Source organism: Urocampus carinirostris, chromosome 1, assembly GCF_059441175.1.
Source record: "Urocampus carinirostris isolate Australia breed hairy pipefish chromosome 1, RoL_Ucar_1.0, whole genome shotgun sequence".
Classification (NCBI taxonomy): Eukaryota; Metazoa; Chordata; class Actinopteri; order Syngnathiformes; family Syngnathidae; genus Urocampus; species Urocampus carinirostris.
The window spans coordinates 67,853,560-67,875,245 of record NC_142349.1 but is presented as its reverse complement, the minus strand read 5'-3'; the positions used below and the strand labels follow the sequence as shown (position 1 = coordinate 67,875,245).

The 21,686-nt window shown below is 41.9% G+C and overlaps 1 protein-coding gene across 1 annotated transcript; it reads left to right on the top strand.

Moving 5' to 3' along the window:
* The first annotated feature begins 3,924 nt into the window (after positions 1–3,924).
* On the top strand, positions 3,925–21,108 carry rheb (Ras homolog, mTORC1 binding). The gene is made up of 8 exons (XM_088349435.1): positions 3,925–4,241; positions 11,115–11,186; positions 12,084–12,151; positions 15,834–15,916; positions 15,978–16,034; positions 16,106–16,153; positions 16,226–16,307; positions 20,644–21,108. The coding sequence occupies exons 1-8, from the start codon at positions 4,190–4,192 to the stop codon at positions 20,734–20,736; spliced, it is 555 nt and encodes a 184-aa protein (XP_088205561.1). The 5' UTR covers positions 3,925–4,189; the 3' UTR covers positions 20,737–21,108.
* Positions 21,109–21,686: the final 578 nt, after the last annotated feature.

The window sequence follows — 21,686 nt, the reverse complement described above, 5'->3', positions numbered from 1 at the left end:
CTCTCTTCCTATTTCTCTCTCTCTCTTTTTTTCCCTCTCTCTTTCTCTCTTTTGCTCAATGTATCGCTCTCTCTCTCTCTTCCTCTCTCTCTCTTGCTCTCTCTCGCTTGATAAAGCTCTCTCTCTCTATCTCACTCAATGTATCTCCCTCTCTCTCTCTTTCTCTCTCTCTCTCTTTCTCACTCTCTATCTCACTCTCTCTCCATCTCGTTTAGTTGGTAAGTTGGAAAGTCCCCTACATTGAAGGCAATTCCCCCCAAAACATGGACTAATTTAGAATACGTACTCGTTTTCAATTTGTTCACTTTATCTCTTTCTTCCTCTCTCTTTCTCTCTCTATCTCTCTTTCTCTCTCCCTGTCAGCAAGTCCGCCCTAATGAAGGCCACCAAAAAAAGGAGCGACAGTACTTCACCAGATTTAAACATTTTCCTTTAACCGCAAAAACCGAGAGATCTATGTACTGTATATATGCTTCGTCCTTTGCAGAAATCCACTTAAGACGGGTGGTTATGATACAGACTAACCGTGAAAATCGAGGGAATACTGCACCATCCTTTCAGCACATTTGTCTGGAATTCCACCATCTGCCTGCAGGCTTTAGACCACTAATTGTGGCCTGACTTTCCTCGGCCATTGTCGCATGCCTGCGGCTGTCTTTTCCAAGCCAAGGTTAAATTAAGAAACGAGAGTTTCCTTGCAATGGACGTCACGCTATCACTGTTTGTGTGTCATGGCGCCTGAATTGATGTTCCTGAGGTTCCTGTGGTCTGCTGTTAAAGAAGCTGTGGCTGACTTGAACTTGTTATTAGATGGAGGAAAGGATGGAAGTAAAGAGGAGTTTTGATTTTGGGTTGTCATAGAAGTGCACGATAAATACAGTCAGGGTTGGGTCGGGTTACTTTAACGTGATTACTTTCAATGACTTTTGGATTACTCCAATACCAAATATGCTAATAAAAGACAAAAGAAACTAAATATGAATAAAATGATGACTCACAACACGTGGTAAGCTTTCTCTCCTGGCTTTGATCTCTTTGATCTCCGGCAAAACGAACATAAAATGCCACAGAAACAAAATGAAAATCAATCCAAACAGCTTGCCGACATCATTTTTGCCGTTCCATGTGTTCCGTTACTCCCCGAGCCTGCACAAAATGGAGTCATTTTATTCATATTTAGTTTCTTTTGTCTTTTATTAGCGTATTTGGTATTTGAGTAATCCAAAACTCATTGAAAGTAATCCAGTTAAAGTAACCCTACCCAACCCTGAATACAGTACAGCTTTCTTATAATTTGGCCGATTCTGAGGGATGTACGGAAATATGTGATGCAATAGGGACATCTACTGGCTGAGTATTATCACGACATTATTAAGTGATTCTCTCCCCACAATATGCTTAAAATGGTCTTTTAAAAATCATTCTAAAGGGTAAAAAACACGCAATTACTGAGACAATTGATAAAAATGTCATTTACATTGTATATTGACAATTATAACAGGTCTCAAAAATTGTATCACCTCAAAAAATGCAATTAAAATTAAGGCTAAAATATGTTTCCATTTTTTCTTCTTCGTTTTATGAATTTTGGGGAGGACAATGTTGGATTTTTACTTCATTATTAACACAGACCTCGTATATAAGGAACTGTAGCCATTGTTAAAAAAAAGGTACGCTTTTGTGTGTGTTTACCAGTTTTTCTTCGTGTTTACATACGTTTTTTTCTGTGTGTTTAACTATGTTTTTGCGCATGTTTATGTTCATGCTGACTATGAATTTATTATACTGTCATTGTTGTTTTATTAATTGTTTGCTGTTTCTTTTTGTTGCACTTCGAGTGTAGGATAAATCTGTTTCTGTTGAGGTGCAATAAATAATACAAGGCACTATAACACAACTACCTTTCTGTTCTTTCAACTGAAGTACAGTAGCACATGTCTACTTGACCAGTTGTCTCAGGTTGTGAGAGTCAGATTTAAACTATAAAATTCACTTAATTAGCATTTACTGTTGATTCTTCTTTATTATTATTATTTTATTGTTTACTGTTTAAATTTGTTGCACAAGTGTAGGATAAATCTCTTTCTAGTGAGGTGCGTTAAATATTACAAGGCACTGTAACACAACCACCTGCCTGTTCTTTCGAATGACTCGAATACTGCTAAGAAAATTGAAAATTATTTGACATTCAACAACTTTTTTCAAATTAACGAAAATAGTTACAAGTTACTTTTACCAAATAATAATTCGGTTATTAACTGGGTTACTTTTTGGAAATAGTGAGTAACTATAGCGTATTACTTTTTAAAATAACGTGCCCAACACTAGACAATACTAACACTAGAACCTAAATTACTGGGGGAAAACTAGTTTGAATGTTCTCCCTGTGCTTGCGTGGGTTTTCTCCGGTTTCCTCCCACATTCCCAGAAACATGCATGTCAGGTTAGTTGGCCGGTCCAAATTGTCGCTAGGTGTGAATGGGCGAGAGAATTGTCTTTCTCTGTGTGCCCTGCAACTGTTCAGGGTGTCCCCTGCCTACTGCTCAAGGACTGCTAGGATGGGCTCCAGCACCCCCGCGACCCTAATGAGGATAAGCGGTGCAGATAATGGATGGGTAGACATTGTTCAATAGTACTTTGTTTTTATGCATATCTCTGTTTTTTTATCCTTGTACAGTAACCTTGAGTGTCCTGGTAGGCTTTTCCATATTAGATGCATTATTAATTCATACCTGTCAAGCTGTACGTTTTTGCCGTGCAAAGTATGTTTATGATGGATTTTAACACATGTACGACGTACAAGAAAATCTGTACGGAAAAACGCAAATTTGTCAATGATGACTACCATCCGGTATACACCGACTATCATAAAACGGCAAATCAATCAAGTCAAACGAGTTCGCCGCGGTAGCCTCTATCTCTGAGTCGTTTTTTTCATTGCAAACGAAGTGAGCGGTGTGATGCTACTGTGCGCATGCGTCTGCCGCCTGGGGATTTCCCATCATGCATCATTCCGTGGTAGTTATGTAGTGAAAGGAAGTCTGTCTCTTTTTAGAGAACCCGCTTTTTTGGCTCAACTCATTAAAGCGAGACGGATCTCAAACGGCTCACTTGCTTTTATGCATTATATTATGAATTATTATGTTGTATAAAGATGTTACTGCGATTGGCTGGCAACCAGTTGAGGGTGTCCCCTGCCCACTGCCCGATGATTGCTGTGATGGGCTCCAGCGCCCCCGCGACCCTGCTGAGGATAAGCGGTGCAGCTAATGAGATGAGATAAAGATGTTAAGAAAAAAAGGAAGTGTAAAAGGAGAAAGTGAAAAAAGACAGGTTTGTGGTTATCCCTTTAATCAGTATATTACCCACAGTAATTTAATGCAGAAAATGTATTATTCTACTTAATTCTATTTGCATGTATTTTTTTTTCCTTCTACAGTGAACGTCCAAGCGACTTCATTTTTTAACTTTCTTTATAATAAACCTCATTCATGTCGAGCAACTCAGTATCTCACAACAAAAGGTTCATTAACAATATATTTGATATAACGAAACACATGTACAATATAACATGTTAAACTACATAAATAAACACGTTTGAAAAAAAAATATGGTGGAAGATTATTTTGTATATTGTGTAAGGGAAAATACGACAGTTTGTAAGGACATGGAGCCCTGGAGCTTGACAGGCATGATATTTAAAAATTGGTAAATTTAAAAAAAAATCATGGCAGGAGGAGCGTCCCTTCTTCTTCCTGATGCGAACGCCATCGCGTTGGGTCACGATGCTCCCACCGACCAATCACATGGTCGCTCCTAACCCTTATTACATGACGAACAGCCGTGTTGTCCAATCCTAGCCTTACAACAGCCCTCTGAGCACGCCCCCTTTTCGGGTGTAACCATTCAGCGCCTAGCATTAATTACTAATTCATTACAACGCGGAGGGGAGTGACGCAGTTGCCCAAACCCAAAAGGTTCTCCGCTCCACGCTTTTCCCCCTCATATGACCTGAAATACACCCCGAAAACCTCTCCCCTCTACCGGGTTGGCTAGGCGACGAGCCTCGGAGAAGACGCGGAGGTCGACGCTGGCGGTGCGGACTGCGGCTTGTATGCGCCAGTCGTTGCGCTCCGGTTGGAGGTTGCGGTGGAACCGGGAGGACTCCATGCGATAATCAGAGCGAGAAATGCCGCAGCCCAAATCGCGAAAGCTCGCCATCCTCGGCTACAGATCCGTAGGTGAGACCAAGACGATGAAGACTGCCTTGCTCAATGGTTCGAAGCCAGCAGGCTTCTCGTCTGCAGGCCCGGGTTTTATAGCACGCGATCGCATCATCCCTCCCCTCCGTCAGGTGATGGAGGCCCAGACCTCCGCCTTAAAAGCCTAATCGCCCGGCATTTTTGACATAATTTGGCGGTCAGGCGATTAGACACTCCCCCTACGTTAATGCGCTCCGAGCGGATGCATTTGACGCATGACTCGTGCAACGCTAGCTAAAAGAACAGGGTCTGATTGCGGTAAAAAAAAAAAAGATGGAGGAGGCCTAGTGTGATGAATGCATGGACCGCAGTACAGTACATGATTGCGGTCTTTCTTTTAACCCAATAACTCTCATTCCAAACTACTCTATATAGCTCAATTTACCATATTTTAAGGCGCACCTAAAACGCCAAATGGGCCTGAAATGTAATAACGCATAGCTGTCAAGCTCCAGGGCTCCATGCCCTTACAAACTGTCGTGTTTTCCCTTGCAAAATACAAAATAATCGTACACCATATTTTTTTGTGTTTATTTATGTTGTTTAACATGTTATATTGTACACAAGGTTTCCTTATATCATATATATTGTTAATTAACATTTTGTTGTGAGATCCTGAGTTGCTCGACATGAATGAGGTTTATTATAAAAAAAAAGTTGAAAATTAAGTAGCTTGGACGTTCACTGCAGAAGGAAAAAATACATGCAAATAGAATTTAGTAGAATAATACATTTTCTTATTCAAATTATTGATTCATTTTCTGCATAAAATTATTGTTGGTAATATACTGATTAAACCTGTCTTTTTTCATTTTCTCCTTTTATACTTTATTTTTTCTTAACTTCTTTATACAACAATAATGATTTGTAATATAATGCATCAAAGCAAGTGAGCCGTTGGAGAGCCGGCTCTCTTTAATGAGTTGAGCCGAAAAAGCCGGTTCTCTAAAAAGAGACGGACTTCCTTTCACTATACAACTACCACATGAAATCCGATGTTGTATGACGCATGATAGGAAATCCCCAGGCGGCAGACGCATGCGCACAGTAGCATCAAACGCTCGCTTCGTTTGCAACGAAAAAAACGATACCGAGATGGAGGCTACCGCGGCGAACCCGTTTGACTTGATTGATTTGCCAGTTCGTGATAGTCTGTGTATACCAGATGGTACCCATCATTGACAAATTCGCGTTTTTCCTTACAGATTTTCTAGTACGTCGTACACGTCTTAAAATGCATAATAAACATACTTTGTATGGCAAAAACGTACAGGTTGACAGGTATGAGTACATGATTGCGGTCTTTCTTTTAACCCAATAACACTCATTCCAAACTATAAATAGCTCAAACTACCGTATTTTAAGGCGCACCTAAAACGCCAAATCGGCCAGAAATGTAATAACGTTTTGCAAAATGTTGAGGTTTTTGAGTTTTTCCTTGCCCTCATGTTGGTTTCAGATCAGGGGATGGTGTAATAATAGTCTGTAGTAATAGTCTGTGCAATAACCTGTGCAGCCCTTTGAGACTCTTGATCAAGGGCTATACAAATAAAAATGACTTGACTTGACTTGCAAAATACCGTGGATAAGATTAAAATTGCATAGAGTGCTTATATGTATGCGTTCCTACATGAGGTATACAGAGATCTCCCGGTTTTCGCGGTTAATGGGGACCAGAACCACCAACATAAAGTGAAAATACGCCAAGTAGCCTTGTTGTCAAGACCAGAACAGAGACAGGACTCACTTGCGTACGTTTCTCTCAGTTTTATTGGGAAGAAAGGAAGGGATTGCACACACGATCCGGTGAGCGCGGGGAATGATAGGAAACCAGTGGCCGTGGCGAGCAATGGCGGTGACGGGAGCGGAAAAAACAGGTCAGTAGCCGGGACAGGAGAGCAAAAAACGTGGTCGATATCAGCAACGAGTCGAAAGCCGGGAGAGGAGAGTAGACGTGGTCAAGATTAAAAAAAACAAAACGTGTCGAAGCCGGGAAAACAGGAGTGAGTCAGGGTCAAAAAGCTAGCCTAGAGTAAACAGAGGCTCGTAGACGGACTGACAACAGGTGACAGATAGACGAGGGTTTAAAATAGTGACCGGGAGCCAATCGGAGTCCGATGCAGTTGGCGCTAAAGGAGCGGGCACAGGTGAAGCATATCGGTAATCATGACACTTGTAACTTTATAAAAGCCCCCAAAGAGTTAAATTTACCTCGATATGATGTCATCACCAACTGAGAGTATACGTAACAAAATAACAAATATAGTTCTAGACAAATAAACAACACGTCATTGAAGTTGAGTAAATGGTTTAGTTGTCATTATACAAGAGTAAAACGAAATTGGAGGGCTTCTTCTTTAAGTGTAACAAAGCATTTTAGAAAGCAGCTGGCTAGCTTCGCGCTAGCATCGGTTAGTCCTCAATTGAAGCCACATCTCTTCGATGATTAAAATCAAGCTGTCCCAAATGAAGCAGTTTCTGACAAATTGTAGCTCATGATCATCCGTTTCATGGCTAATGGACCTGGCGTTGGCTAGATACAAGGTCCGCAGGAGAGAATTTGGCCTAGCCATTAGCAATAGGCCGGACTAGCAGCACAGCTCTTGTATCCGCATTGATGTCACCCCAGTTGCTTTTGGAAACCGATAACAATCCACAGAGCACCCGCTGGTAAACTGTCAGGACCAGAGGAGACAGGAGCCACTTGTGTTGCGTTTCTCACAAGTTTTATTGGAAGAAAGAGAAAGGGTTGCGCACACGATCCGGTGATTGCTGGACACGGGGAGCAGGTCGCTCTGAATGCGGAAGTGGATCTTTTGTGGCGAGCGATGGCGTGTCGGGAACGGAAAACGGATCAGTAGCCGGGACGGGAGGGCAAAAATGTGGTCGGGGTCGTAAGCGAGTCGTAAGCCAGGAAAGGAGAGTAGACAGGGTCGGGGACTAAAGAGGTTGAAAGCCGGGACGGGAGAGTAGACGTGGTCAGGACCAAAAATGGGTGGGAGTCAGGGTTATTTTGTTTTTGTTTTTAATGAGTACCAACTCCGGGTACCGTTGTCATGCTAATACAAGCCTACTGTTAAAATATTGAGTATCTATGACGGCTGGTGATACCTATACTAAATAAAAAAAACCTGGAATGCAGTGAGCCCTGCAATATTTTTGGTGATATTGTATTGCAACAGTTTCACATATTGCATTTTATCTGTTAAAGGTAGCAGTATTAGTAGAGTGTGGTCTTGTTGACCCAGTGTATTGCTTCCATGCAGCTTTCTTTGGGAAAAGTGGTATATCATCAATTTGATAACAATACAGGAAGTGTTTTAGTTAGGCGCAAGCATCTTTTAGAGTACAACACGCTAAATGTGAGTAAGAACTAATGTCCACTAGCAAAGGGAAGAACATGTGTCACTACTGAAGGAAATGCAGTAATTGGGTCAGGGCATCTGAGGGCAGGGGAATATAGTAATAGGGGCATGGATTTAATTAACTGCAGACCACTTCTTAACGTTTCCTATTTAGATCCTGTAGACCTATTGTACATGAAGTGTATCAGATTTTCTTATAAATGGATATTTTCAGTGCAAACTACAAGTTCAAACTAATGTCAGGAACTTTAAGAGAATGAACAAAGTTAAGCCTGATGTCATGAAACCACGAGACCACTGACAACTGAAGTTACGGTTTCCTGTTGACCTATAAAATGCCTCAATTAAAGCAAACTGAAAGTTTGAGAATGGGCTGATAACACAAAAATGTGCGAACAGATGGCAAGCAGAAAATCTATAAGTTGCGGTTTCCTGTTGATCTATACAACTCCTCAAAAAAGGTATATCAATCTTACTTTAAAATGCCATAGACGGACTACTGCCAAGATTGTTCGATTAAAGACTTGTATTGCGGTGATCTCCAGAATATATTCTGCCCAAAAAAGAACCTTGCCGGTTGGCACGGCAATAGATCACCATTGTAAAAAGTCGGGGTTAAATTCTTCTGTTGTGGTTATTGGTATTTGTTTCACTTAAATACTCATTCAACTGCTGTCCGCTAGGGTGTGTAGACCTGTTGTACATGAAGTAAATCATCTTTTCTTATAAATTGATATTTTCAATGCAAACTACAAGTTCAAACTAATGTCAGGAACTTTAAGCGAAAGAACAAAGTTCAGCCCGATGTCAATAAACCACGAGATGAAGGTGAGAACAGGGAACTGAAACTTAGAGAATTGGCTGATAACACCAAAATGTGCGAGCAGCGGTAAGCAGAAAACTGAAGTTGCGGTTTCCTGTTGACCTATACATCGCCTCAAAAAAAGTTACATAATCTTACTTCAAAATGCCAAGATTGTCCTATTAAAAACTTGTATTGCGGTGGTCACCAGAATATATTCTGCCCCCAAAAACTTTGAGAAGCAGTTCATCTCTGGCCTCTTAATTTGACCAACATTCTCCCCACCCGAAATTCAACCAACACATAAAGGGCAAGATCAGAATCCACGATCCTTCTTCAAACCTTAATATTATACAGTAGTTTTCAAGGTTAAAACTTGAGATTGTATTCGGATAAAGAAAAGAACACACTCCGAGTCAGAGATTTAGGTTTTTGATAGCCCTTCCATCCAAGGTCTGCTTCCAAGGTCGACTCAGGGAGGAATCGCATGTTTAAATGCAGTGTATAATGTTGGCCGCTAGATGGCATGCGAGTATAATAAATCAGCAATAAGGATAGTGAAACTTTGTAACCCAAAAGGTACAATGCGTCTCTGAGAAATCAAAGCAAAGCCGAAAGGGAGGGAAACTCTTTACCCGCACGACTGAGGACCAAAGCGAAGACTATCACGATTACAATTGTTCTCCCCCGGAGTTCTCAGCGCCAAAACGAAGGCCATCTTGATTTATAGTTAGCGGGGCCCAAGAGGATAGAATTGTTGCAAGAATACAAACAGCACCTGGATATAATCTTTGGCTTCGGTAAGGCACTTTTTAGTACCGTATTTTCCGCACTATAAGGCGCACCGGGTTATAGGGCGCACCCCCAAAAAATAGTTTTTGGTCCTATATTTGACATACATAAGGCGCACCGAATTATTAGGCGCTACAATGGGAACGTCGACAAAACAGTCAGATAGTTCAGTCCAACTTATTATCCCCTTAACATTCCCAAAGCTTGCAAAGAAGCAAATACGTGTCGTAGACACGTGCGGATGCGGTGTCCGTACGATGTCACTCGAATGCATCGTTCCAAATATCATTCGGAAGGTTAAAGTCTTGGGATTCAAGAAATGCCAACCATTCCTTAGTTTCTATTTTCTTTCACGCTCGCAACTTTACTGTGCATATGACAATAAACACTTGGAATTGAGTTTAATTTCAAAATAGACACTCCATTCCATCCATTATCTGCACCGCTTATCACAGAAACATCGAGTTCAGTCTGAAACAAGATACTGGGAAAATATATAGCCAGAGTAGCTCACCGAAGTCGTTGTGTTCAATAATAATGTGCAGCCATGGTCCTCTTATATCTGTGAGTGTAGTAAATCCAGGAGAGTAAAATATTTACAAATACAGAATGGTAAAACATGTTTCCTCTATGCCGTAGACAACCACACTTGCTATTCACATTTATCTTTTTCGGCCAATTGCAGGCTTTGTTTTGCCCCTTTAGCCTATACAAGCCTGTAAATGATAAAAAGGATCCGCCCCCTTTACCTCCGAATAACTTTAACCAATAGTGATCGATTCAACTGATGATTGACACATCTTTTTCGGCCAATTGCAGGCTTTGTTTTGCCCCTTAGCCTATGCGAGTCTGTAAATTATAAAAAGGATCCGCCCCCTTTACCTCCGAATAACTTTAGCCAATAGTGATCGACTCAAATGATGATTGACACATTGGTTAGCCAATGAAACGCCGGTATATACACCGCGGACTACTCGCGTTCGGGGGAAAATCTAGTCGGCGGCTGCTTTGCATTAGTTGCAAGACTTTGCGACTTAATATTGATCCATAAATAAGACGCACTGTATTATAAGGCGCATGGTCAGCTTTTGAAAAAAATGAAGGCTTTTCTATAGTGCCGAAAATACGGTAATAAAATCATACAAAGGCACATTCAAACTAGAATCAGACTATAATTTCCCTTGCAATAGTAATTGCGAAATGATGTTTCCAAAAACAAATAAGTGTTTGAAGAAATACCTAACCTAGTTGTAGATACTTGCACAATACAAGGTACAATCAACTCAAGGTTTGACGTTTTTTCTAAGTGTAAAATAATTTGACGAAATGTCAAGTAATTTTTGAATCATTCTGTTAAAAAGGCCTCATTGTGCACATCTACCACCCTGCATTTCCAGGTTATGTCATGAACCGGAAAAGGAGGAGAACCCAAATGCGTGATGTTTCTCACACAAGCCTTTTATTTTACGGGAAATGGGGAGTCATGCACGTTAGGCATCAGTTTGGCGTGGAATGACAGGAAGCCAGAGGCTGACGAGATCGATACCAATTGCCCGAGCAGATATCGGACAGAGGGGGTCGATACCGGACAGGATGGGACAGACAGGATTGATATCGAAACAGGATATCTAAATTAAGCAGGACAAAAATAGACAGGAACGATACCAGACAGGAAACACAGGCAGGGAACCGAACAGATTCAAAACCCACGTCTTGCGGGGCAGAGGTTCATTGACGGACTGACAAAGGGTGAGTGAGAGCACTGAGCTTAAATAAGAGGGAAGCCAATCTTTCAACGAGCCGCAGCTGGTGCCACACAGGCGGGGCCAATTGGGCGCCATGGCAACCGTGACAGGTTGCTTATTATTTATTGGCTTTTTTTGTCTTTTACAGGAAAATCCTCATTGACCATTCAATTTGTCGAGGGCCAATTTGTCGACTCCTATGACCCTACAATAGAAAACAGTAAGTATTAAGAATCACTTTTTCATTTTGATTTTTGCTGTGAGAAGGTATCAATGATTTAAAAACTTAAACAGGACGGGACAGACAGGATTGATATTGAAAGAAGATATCGAAATTAAACTAGACGGGAATAAAAACTGGAGAGAATAATAGACAAGACAAAAATAGACGGGAACTAAACTGGAAACCGGTATTAAACAGGACAAAATAAACAGGAACAACACCGTACAGGAAATACCAACAGGAAACAGGACCGAGTCAGAACCCATGTCTTGCGGGGCAGAGGTTCGTTAACAGACTGACCAAGGAAGAGTGAGAGCACTGAGCTTAAACAAACGGAAAGGCAATCCGTCAATGAGCCGCAGCTGGCGTGTCACGAAACGGGTCGGGAAGCAGGAAGTTGGAACTCATTTGCGTAGACGATCTGAAAAGTTGTCCAACACACAAACGGACCAAAAACAAAACGAAGCAGGCTCAAATGCAGGCAAAACTACAGACGAGGTATTTAACGGGATTAAACAGAACTTGCAGGAATCTCTCAGAATGTTACACCAAAGTGCAACAAAGTCCAACAAGAATAAACAGGTATCAAACAGACATGACCATGTTTTCAACAAGGGTAAACAACGATCTGGCAAAGGGCAGTTCCAAAAGGCGCGTAGGAGTAATCAGGAAAATGCAGGTCAGCCGGTGTCAAGGACATGACCGTGCAGGACATGACATGGCGCCACACAGCCGGGGCCAATTGGGCGCCATGGCAACCGTGACAAAATCAGCAGCCTTAAACGAGATGCTCCCCTGCACCTGACGAACCCACTCGCAGCCATCCACTCCAAGGATAATGTAGTAATCTCACAATTTTAATCGTTTTCCTCTCCTGCTTCTCCCACTTTGCAGCATTTACGAAGATGATCACGATAAACGGACAAGAGTATCATCTTCAGCTGGTGGACACCGCAGGACAGGTAGTACTCTTTTCACACATTTCCCAAAATGGTAAAAAATATATATTTACGGGTAACATCTGACATATGATTGGTCGCAAGCCACTAGACATTGAATTTAAAAAATGAGCATCTGCTGGAAAAAATGAACATCTACTGGTCGTGGTTTTAAGTTCGGCTGGACATAAGAGCAGGCCGTAAGTCGGATGTTACCTGCATTTGTTTCGTATTCTTAGGTCATGAGATGGAACCTTCCTGTGTGGAGTTTGCGTGTTCTCCCCGTGCTTGTATGGGTTTCCTCCCACATTCCAAAAACATGCAAGTCAGGTTAATTGGCAGGTCCAAATTGTCCCTGGGTGTGAATGAGCGAGTGAGTTGTCTGTCTCTGTGTGGCCTGCAACTGGCTGGCAATCAGTTCAGGGTGTCCCCTGCCCACTGCCCGAAGATAGCTGTGATGGGCTCCAGCACCCCCGTGACCCTACTGAGGATAAGCGGTGCAGATCATAATTGAATGAATGAATATTGACAGATATGGGTTTTTCAGGACTGATACCAATACAGATTATTAGTATTAAGAGGAGGCCGATAACCGATATTGGGAGAGGATATTCATTTTCCGTAAAAGCTTAAAAATTGGAGTAGGAAATGTTTAATAATGCAAAAAGAAACATAGAATGTTTGTTATGAATCAGATGAATCTTAAATATTTTTCTGAAACCTTTTACAGGAAATACATTTCAACACAACTAACATGACTCATCTTTCACTTAAACCAAAAACTAAGAGTACAGGAAATAAAACCAGGTTTAGCAGCAACTCGTATAAAGGTACATAAAAACCTTTTTTTACACTCATATATAAAAAAAGTCAATACAACCAACATGACTTAAATTAACTTTAAACAAAAAGTAAATAAAAAATTGGGGGCACTCCTGTTTTAGAACTACATTAATGAACTAATGTTACGGTAAGAGCTAATCACTCACTCAGCCTTCAACTTTAGCGTCCTTTTTTGTTCTCTTTCAATCACAAACACATAATGCTTGATAGATCCACTAATGTTATGATAAGAGCTAATATATCAGTCTCCCCCCAGAAATGAATGACAATCTGTGTATTAAAAGCGTTGCACCCATAATCTATCCATCCATCAATTTTCTGCGCCGCTTATCCTCACTTTCAGGGGGTCCTGGAACCTAAACCAGCTATATTCGGGCAGTGGGCAGGGGATACCCTAAACTGGATGCCAGCCAGTCGCAGGGGCACACAGAGACAGACCACCCACATGCTAGAGACAATTTAACCTGACATGCATATTTTTGGAATGTGGGAGAAAACCCACCCAAGCACAGGGAGAACATGCAAACTCTGGACCAGGAGGCCGGTAGCTGGAATTGAACCCTGGACCTCCACTTATAATATTATCGATTCAGTTAACCCCTTAATTTCTGCAGGGTTATGTTAAAAAAGTAACATCAAACAAAAAACGAGACCCAAGTATTTGCTCTATACCTGTAATGTATTTGTTTTATAGGGGAAACAAACTGTTTAGCCAATCAGAATGCAAAACACTTGATGAAGATGAACCGCGTTATAGCAAGGGGTTACGGTATTTTTGTCACGGTTGGCATGGCGCCCAATTGGCCCCGCCCGTGTGGTGCCAGCTGCAGCTTGTTGACAGATTGGTTCCCTGTCTGTATTTAAACTCTGTCCTGTCAGTCCCCTTTTGTCGGTCCGTCTGCGAATCTCTGTTTTTACACGGCAAGCCCTTTTTCGCCTGTTTTTTGCTCCTGTTTGTCTCCCGTCACGATCTGTTTTGATCTCGACCACGTCTGCTCTCCCGTCCGAATTACGACCTGTTTTGATCTCGACCACGTCTTTTCTCCCGTCCCGAATAACGATCCGTTTTTGAACTCGACCGCAGCTACTCTCCTCTCCTGGCCTTCGACTTGTTTCCGATCCTGATCACGTTTTTCCTCTCCGGCTACTGACCCGTTTTTTCCGTTCCCGACACCGCCATTGCTCGCCACGGAAGTCTCACTTCCGCGTTCAAAGCGACCTGCTCCTGGCGACCACTGGATCGTGTGTGCAATCCTTTCCCTTCTTCCCTGGTTCACTATTTAAACCGTCGTCTATCTGTCACCTGTTGTCAGTCCGTCAGCGAACCTCAGTTTACTCTAGGCAAGCTTTTCAACCCTGACTCACTCCTGTTTCGGCTCCCGTCTGTTTCCCGGCTTCGACCCGTTTTTTATTTATTTATTTATTTATTTACTTTTATCTTGACCTAGTCTACTCTCCTCTCCTGGCTGTTGACTTGTTTCTGATCCCGACCACGTTTTTTACTCTCCTGTCCCGGCTACTGACCCGTTTTTTCCGTTCCTGACACCGCCATCGCCCGCCACGGAAGTCTCACTTCCGCGTTCCAAGCGACCTGCTCCTGGCGACCACCGGATCGTGTGTGCAATCCTTTCCCTTCTTCCCCGGTCACTATTTAAACCCTCGTCTATCTGTCACCTGTTGTCAGTCCGTCTGCGAACCTCAGTTTACTCCAGGCAGGCTTTTTGACCTTGACTCACTCCTGTTTTGGCTCCCGTCTGTTTTTTCCGGCTTTGACACGTTTTTTGTTTTTTTTTTTCCTTTACCACTTCTACTCTCCTCTCCTGGCCTTCGACTTGTTTCCAATCCCGATCACGTTTTTGCTCTTCTGTCCCGGCTCCTGACCCGTTTTTTCTGCTCCTGACACCGCTATCGCTCGCCACGGAAGTCCCACTTCACCTTCAAAGCGACCTGATCCCCGCGACCAGTTTATCAGCGGATCGTGTGTGCAATCCTTTCCCTTCTTCCCCGGTCACTATTTAAACCCTCGTCTATCTGTCACCTGTTGTCAGTCCGTCTGCGAACCTTAGTTTACTCCAGGCAGGCTTTTTGACCTTGACTCACTCCTGTTTTGGCTCCAGTCTGTTTTTTCCGGCTTTGACACGTTTTTTTTTTTTTTTTCCTTTACCACTTCTACTCTCCTCTCCTGGCCTTCGACTTGTTTCCAATCCCGATCACGTTTTTGCTCTTCTATCCCGGCTCCTGACCCGTTTTTTCTGCTCCTGACACCGCTATCGCTCGCCGCGGATGTCCCACTTCACCTTCAAAGCGACCTGATCCCCGCGACCAGCGATCACCGGATCGTGTGTGCAATCCTTTCCCTTCTTCCCTGGTCACTATTCAAACCCTCGTCTATCTGTCACCTGTTGTCAGTCCGTCTGCGAACCTCAGTTTACTCTAGGCAAGCTTTGCGACCGTGACTCACTCCTGTTTTGGCTCCGGCTCTGATATGTTTTTTTTTTTTTGTTTTGTTTTTTTAATCTTTACCACGTCTACTTTCCTCTCATGGCTTTCGACCCGTTTCCGATCCCGACCATGTTTTTTGCTCTCCTGTCCCAGCTACTGACCTGTTTTTTCCGCTCCTGACACCGCTATCGCTCGCCACGGAAGTCCCACTTCCGCGTTCAACACCGGATCGTGTGTGCAATCCTTTCCCTTCTTCCCAATTAAACTGTGAGAAACGTTACGCGAGTGGGTTTTGTTTCCGTTCTGGTCTTGACAATTTTAGAAAGTGGCCATAGGACTTTTATATTTATTGGGAAAAACGTTACTATTTTTAACAACCGAGCCCTATATTCTCCTCATGGTCCGATTTCAATCTCCACAGGACGAGTACTCCATCTTCCCACAGACGTACTCCATAGACATAAACGGCTACATCCTGGTTTATTCCGTCACGTCCAATAAAAGGTGGACTTTTCTTCCCATAATGGCGCCGAACGTAAACTAATCAAGCGGACATTTTTTTCAGTTTTGAAGTGGTCCAAGTGATTCATGAAAAACTGCTGGACATGGTGGGGAAAGTCCAGTGAGTATCGCTCGTCGTTTAGCAGTGGTCCTGGAAAACGATGAAAACATGACTTTTCCCCCACTTTCCAGAGTTCCCATCATGCTCGTGGGAAATAAGAACGACCTCCACATGGAGCGGTAGGTCGTCAAAATATCGGTGCTGAGGATAAACGTAGCTTTACTTCATCGCTTTCTCCTTTCTTCTTTCAGAGTAATCAGCTGCGAAGAGGGAAAAGCATTAGCCGACTCCTGGAACGCTGCCTTCATGGAATCCTCGGCCAAAGAGAATCAGGTAGGTTCGTATGGGTGCTTGAAATCCTTAATGTTGATTGTATTATAATATTGCGTTTTAAGGGTCCGGAAAATGCATGAAATAATTTCTGTTGCTGTGTTTTCTAGCGGGGTGACTCGATAGACCGGGCTTTAGTAGCCTAGATGGTAGTGTGCCCGCTTTGAGACTGGGAGGTCGCTGGTTCGCGCCTCGGCCGAGACATACCTAATTGGTATAATGGCGGCGCCCTCTGTTGGCTGCGGCTGCATCGACTCGCTACAACGGGTCAGGTGTATCGACATTTCGTTCTGTGTACATTGTTACAAAGAATGACAATACAAAGGAAATTATTATTATTAATTATTTTAAATAATGAAATACGTAAAATGACGCCAATGGTGGCTCCAGTCTTCATTATTGAGTTGTCATGTGAAGCGCTACTGCCCCCTATTGTTGCATCCAAAAGGACAGGTTTATTGTGTCTCCCAAATAGCTCCTCAGATTTTTATAAAATTATATTTTATCCATAATAATAAAACATAATGCACCAAAATATTTAGTCATTAACGTTTTTAAACACCAATGCTATTTTTTAAAACCTTGTAATTTTTTGTATTGCCTTAAATAGCATGTTCCTAACATTTCTTTTGGATAAATTAACATGGGGATGGGTTTCCTCAATGTTCTCTGATTGATTAATGCTAGTAAGACAGTATAGCTACAGTAGGTGCCTTGCAAGTGGCACATGACCTTGACAAAATCGAATGGATATATTTAAAACCGCAGCTCATTTTTATCTTGTGCTTCTCTCACCATTGTTTCGCGCGCCATATAAAATTATTTGGCAGGCCACAACAGGCCCGCGGGCCATGAGTTTAACACAGGTGGTTTAGGAGTTTGGTGACATTGCACAAAAATATTCGCAGACATGTTTTATCCCACTGGATTTCATAAATCACACAAATTATAAATTAATTAAATGATAATTTTCCAAGAAATACACTTAAGTTCATTAGACTGAGCTGGCCTATCATAAAAATGTGACCCATATAGCAACCCATAGGACACGTGAACATAAGAAATTGCCGCACATCGGTATATAAAGCAATGGTAAATTAGCTAATGCGAATTAAAAAATGAAATTCATTTTAAAACTTCCAATTGTGAGCACTGTAAAAATTTCCTTTCTTTAATCGCGTTTTTAATTTTAGTAATAAGTAATTAGTTACGGCCATCCGATTTAGCAAAGGGTAGCGATTTGTTTGCCTTCTTCATATGTGTCCCAAGCTTCGTTTCCATGGTTATCATGATTTGCTTCTCCCTTTAGCATCACCACAACCCTTAGGACCCATCGCAAATAAATAGTACAGTATTGTATCCCAGTCTATGTGAATTACACGAGATTCTGTTTTGAATGAAGAAAGAAAAAGCATTGTGGAAAGTAGTTTAGCCAATAGCATATCTGTATATTAGTGATGCTGTGACACAAACCAATAGCAGACCAGAATCTTATACGGTTTCTACCAATAGCATTTTAAAGGGAATCTACACTCAAACCAATCAGAAAACTGTCTTCTGTTTCCTCTAAAATGCTAACGGTAGACACCATATAAGATGCTGGTCTGCTATTGGTTTGTGTCACAGCATCACTAATATACAGATATCCTATTGGCTGAATGTTAGGTTAACCCCAACACTTGTAATAAAAACCTGCACTCAAAGAAGACACAGAGACGTGAATTTCACTTACTTGCAAGGAGAGATGACCATAGGCTGCCTATTACAGTCTACCTGACACTCTGAAAATGTATATCTCGTCCTTGCCTTTTTATTGTATTAGGAACGCCCTAATTTACATGGGGAGTGACAAAAAAACAGTTTGAGATCTGTTTTCACAACAACATCTTATCGTATAAACACATGTTTAAACTTACAACATCATGTTATCGTATCAACAATATTACTACTATTGAACAAGGCAAGAATGACACACTAAGCAAGAATAGAACACAGTATGCAACAGTAGAATAACTTATTTACAGTTTAAATCCATCACTGAACTAGTTTCCACAATGCTTTTTCTTTCTCATTCAAAACAGAATCTTGTGTGCGTCACATAGACTGCGAATCTGTGATACAATACTGTCTTATTTATTTGCAATGGGTCCTAAGGCTTGTGGTGATGCTAAAGGGAGAAGCAAATCATGATAACCATGGAAACAAAGCTTGGGATTATCAACACATATGAAGAAGGCAAACAAATCGCAACAAGTGGTATAGATGACTAACAAAAAGGCATTCGATTTTATTGCTTTCATTAATTTTATTGTGGGAAATGCTGTAAAGTCAGATAAAAAAAATATATAATTTATTCTACACTGAAAAGTGAAAAGGTTGTGAGGAGGGGATGTGATATCCTGGTGGTCTACTGCACCTATAGACCCTTTCATTTGTTTGTAAACATTGTGACGTATAAAGTGGGCGGGGCTTAGCCTGGATTCAAAAGCAAGAAGATATGTCAACTAGCATATGCACTAACAAGTTTGGCTGTGAATCATCAAAATGGATGACACTGACGTCACAGTTTGATAACCTACGTCACAGCCGAAGCTGGAGGCAAAACAATACTTGCGCTGGTCTTCCTTGGCACGCCCATGGAAGGAGTCGAGACGCCATCTTGCGGGGAGACGTGGGCTGAGGGGAGAAGCTAGAGAACTTGAGAAAGAAGGCTGCCCAGAGACTCCCACGACACTGATTCGACTAATTCTGCCATTTTCGATGGAGTACTTAGTTAAATTGCTAATGAAATTAAATCTGCCCCTGTGTGAAAATGTCGGCTATTCTTGTTCATCTTGTCCATCAAGAAACGAGCGCGCTTTGTTGGGTGAATGTACCGTATTTTCCGCACTGTAAGGCGCACCTAAAAGTCTTAATTTTTTTCAAAAGCTGACCATGCGCCTTATAATACAGTGCGCCTTATATATGGATCAATATTAAGTCGCAAAGTCTTGCAACTAATGCAAAGCAGCCGCAGATTTTCCCCCGAACGCGAAGTAGTCCGCGGTGTATGCTGGGATTTATATACCGGCGTTTCATTTCCTAACCAATGTGTCAATCATCATTTGAATCGATCACTATATGCTAAAGTTATTCCGAGGTAAAGGGGGCGGATCCTTTTTATCATTTACAGGCTCGCATAGGCTAAAGGGGCAAAACAAACCCTGCAACTGGCCGAAATAGATGTGTCAATCAACATTTGAATCGATCACTATTGGCTAAAGTTATTCGGAGGTAAAGGAGGCGGATCCTTTTTATCATTTACAGGCTCGCATAGACTAAAGGGGCAAAACAAACCCTGCAATTGGCCGAAATAGATGTGTCAATCAACATTTGAATCAATCACTATTGGCTAAAATTATTCGGAGGTAAAGGGGGCGGATCCTTTTTATCATTTACAGGCTCGCATAGGCTAAAGGGGCAAAACAAAGCCTGCAATTGGCTGAAAAAGATGAATGTGAATAGCATGTTCGGTTGACGGCATTGAGAAAACAGTATTTTACTATTCTGTACTGTATTTGTAAATATTTTACTCTCCTGGATTTACTACACTCACGGATATAAGAGGACCATTGTTGCACATTATTATTGAACACAACGACTTCGGTGAGCTACTCCGGCTATATATTTTCCCAGTATCTTGTTTCAGAGTGATATTGATGTTTCTGTGATGGGTCTTTTTTTTAAATTAAACTCAATTCCAAGTGTTTATTGTCATATGCACAGTAAAGTTGCGAGCGAAAAAGAAAATAGAAATTAAGGAATGGTTGGCATTCCTTGAATCCCAAGACTTTAACCTTACGAATGATATTTGGATCGATGCATTTGAGTGTCATCGTACGGACACCGCATCCACACGTGTCTACGACACGTATTTGCTTCTTTGCAAGCTTTGGGAATGTTAAGGGGGTAATAAGTTGGACTGAACTATCTGACTGTTTTGTCCACGTTCCCATTGTAGCGCCTTATAATCCGGTGCGCCTTATGTATGGAAGATATAGGACCAAAAACTATTTTTGGGGGGTGCGCCCTATAACCTGGCGCGCCCTATAGTGCGGAAAATATGGTGGGTTGTCTTTGGTTAATGGAGTCAGATAACTAATCCGAACAATTTGGTAAACGGTACATTTCAATAATAAATTCCTAACACACCGAACTAAGAGATATGATGACTAACGGTTTTTTGACCAGCTTCGACTGTGACTATCATTTGAACGATTTACGCGCAACTTAAGTTCTTTGTGATTGAGCATCCAAGCGGTGTTCCAAACCATTATCCTAAACGTCATCTATCTTGCAGACGGCGGTGGAAGTTTTCCGCAGGATGATCCTGGAGGCGGAGAAAATGGACGGCGGCGCTCAGCCCGGGAAGACATCTTGCTCCCTCATGTAACAAACAACACACAAACACAAAAACCTAAACACAGACAGGACAACTGCACTAGGATATCCCGTTTTACTTGAAGGCTAGCTAACGCCACTTCTCCTCTACCACTCCGGGTCCCCAATATCCTCCATGGCTCCGGAAATTTCTTATTTATCAGTATTGTCATCCAGGTTTTCCTCTCGGTGTGCTTGGTGCAGGAGCGACGGGATGAGTGGAGCTCATGAATTTCCTTACAAAGCGTGTAACTGAACAAGCCTTTTGCCCATTGTACCATAATGAGAAAAAAGTTGATTTTTCGTTTCAAAATATCCGTGTCATTCAAATACAGACGCTCCCCTACTTACGAACTTTCGAGTTACGAAAAACAGTAGATACGAACATTTTTTCCGGGATGTCGGAAAATAGATTTTGTATAGCTTGCACATTTTTCCATGACTGTAGTGCTTCTTTCCGCCACTACCGGCGTGGGGCGCTGTGAGAGCTCACCCACCATCCACCCTGAAGAAGAAATACGCTTCCTTTTCCTAGTTCGTGTGTGAACATTCTATACTGTATCTCCAGCGTTTTTATTGTTTAATATCCCGTGCATTCATTCAATATGGTTGCTGTGAAGTTTAAAGAAGAAATGAGCCGTTTCTTTTGAAATGGAAGTGGAATAAGAAAGCTTGATGCGGTTGAGAAAATAGTTGGATCGCTTTTTTCTGCCACTTTCTACCACGGGGCAGAAATGCTTCACATGACGAGAAGAAGAAAACAGCTTCCTCTTCCTAGTTGGTGTGTAAACATTCTATACTGTATCTCCAGCACGCTAAGAACTTTGACATTTTTATTGTTTAATATCTCGCGCATCCATTATATACAGTTGGTGTAAAGTGTAAAGAAGAGGCGAGTCGTTTATTTTGAAATGAAAGTGGAATAAGAAAGCTTGATGCGGTTGAGAAAATAGTTGGATCGCT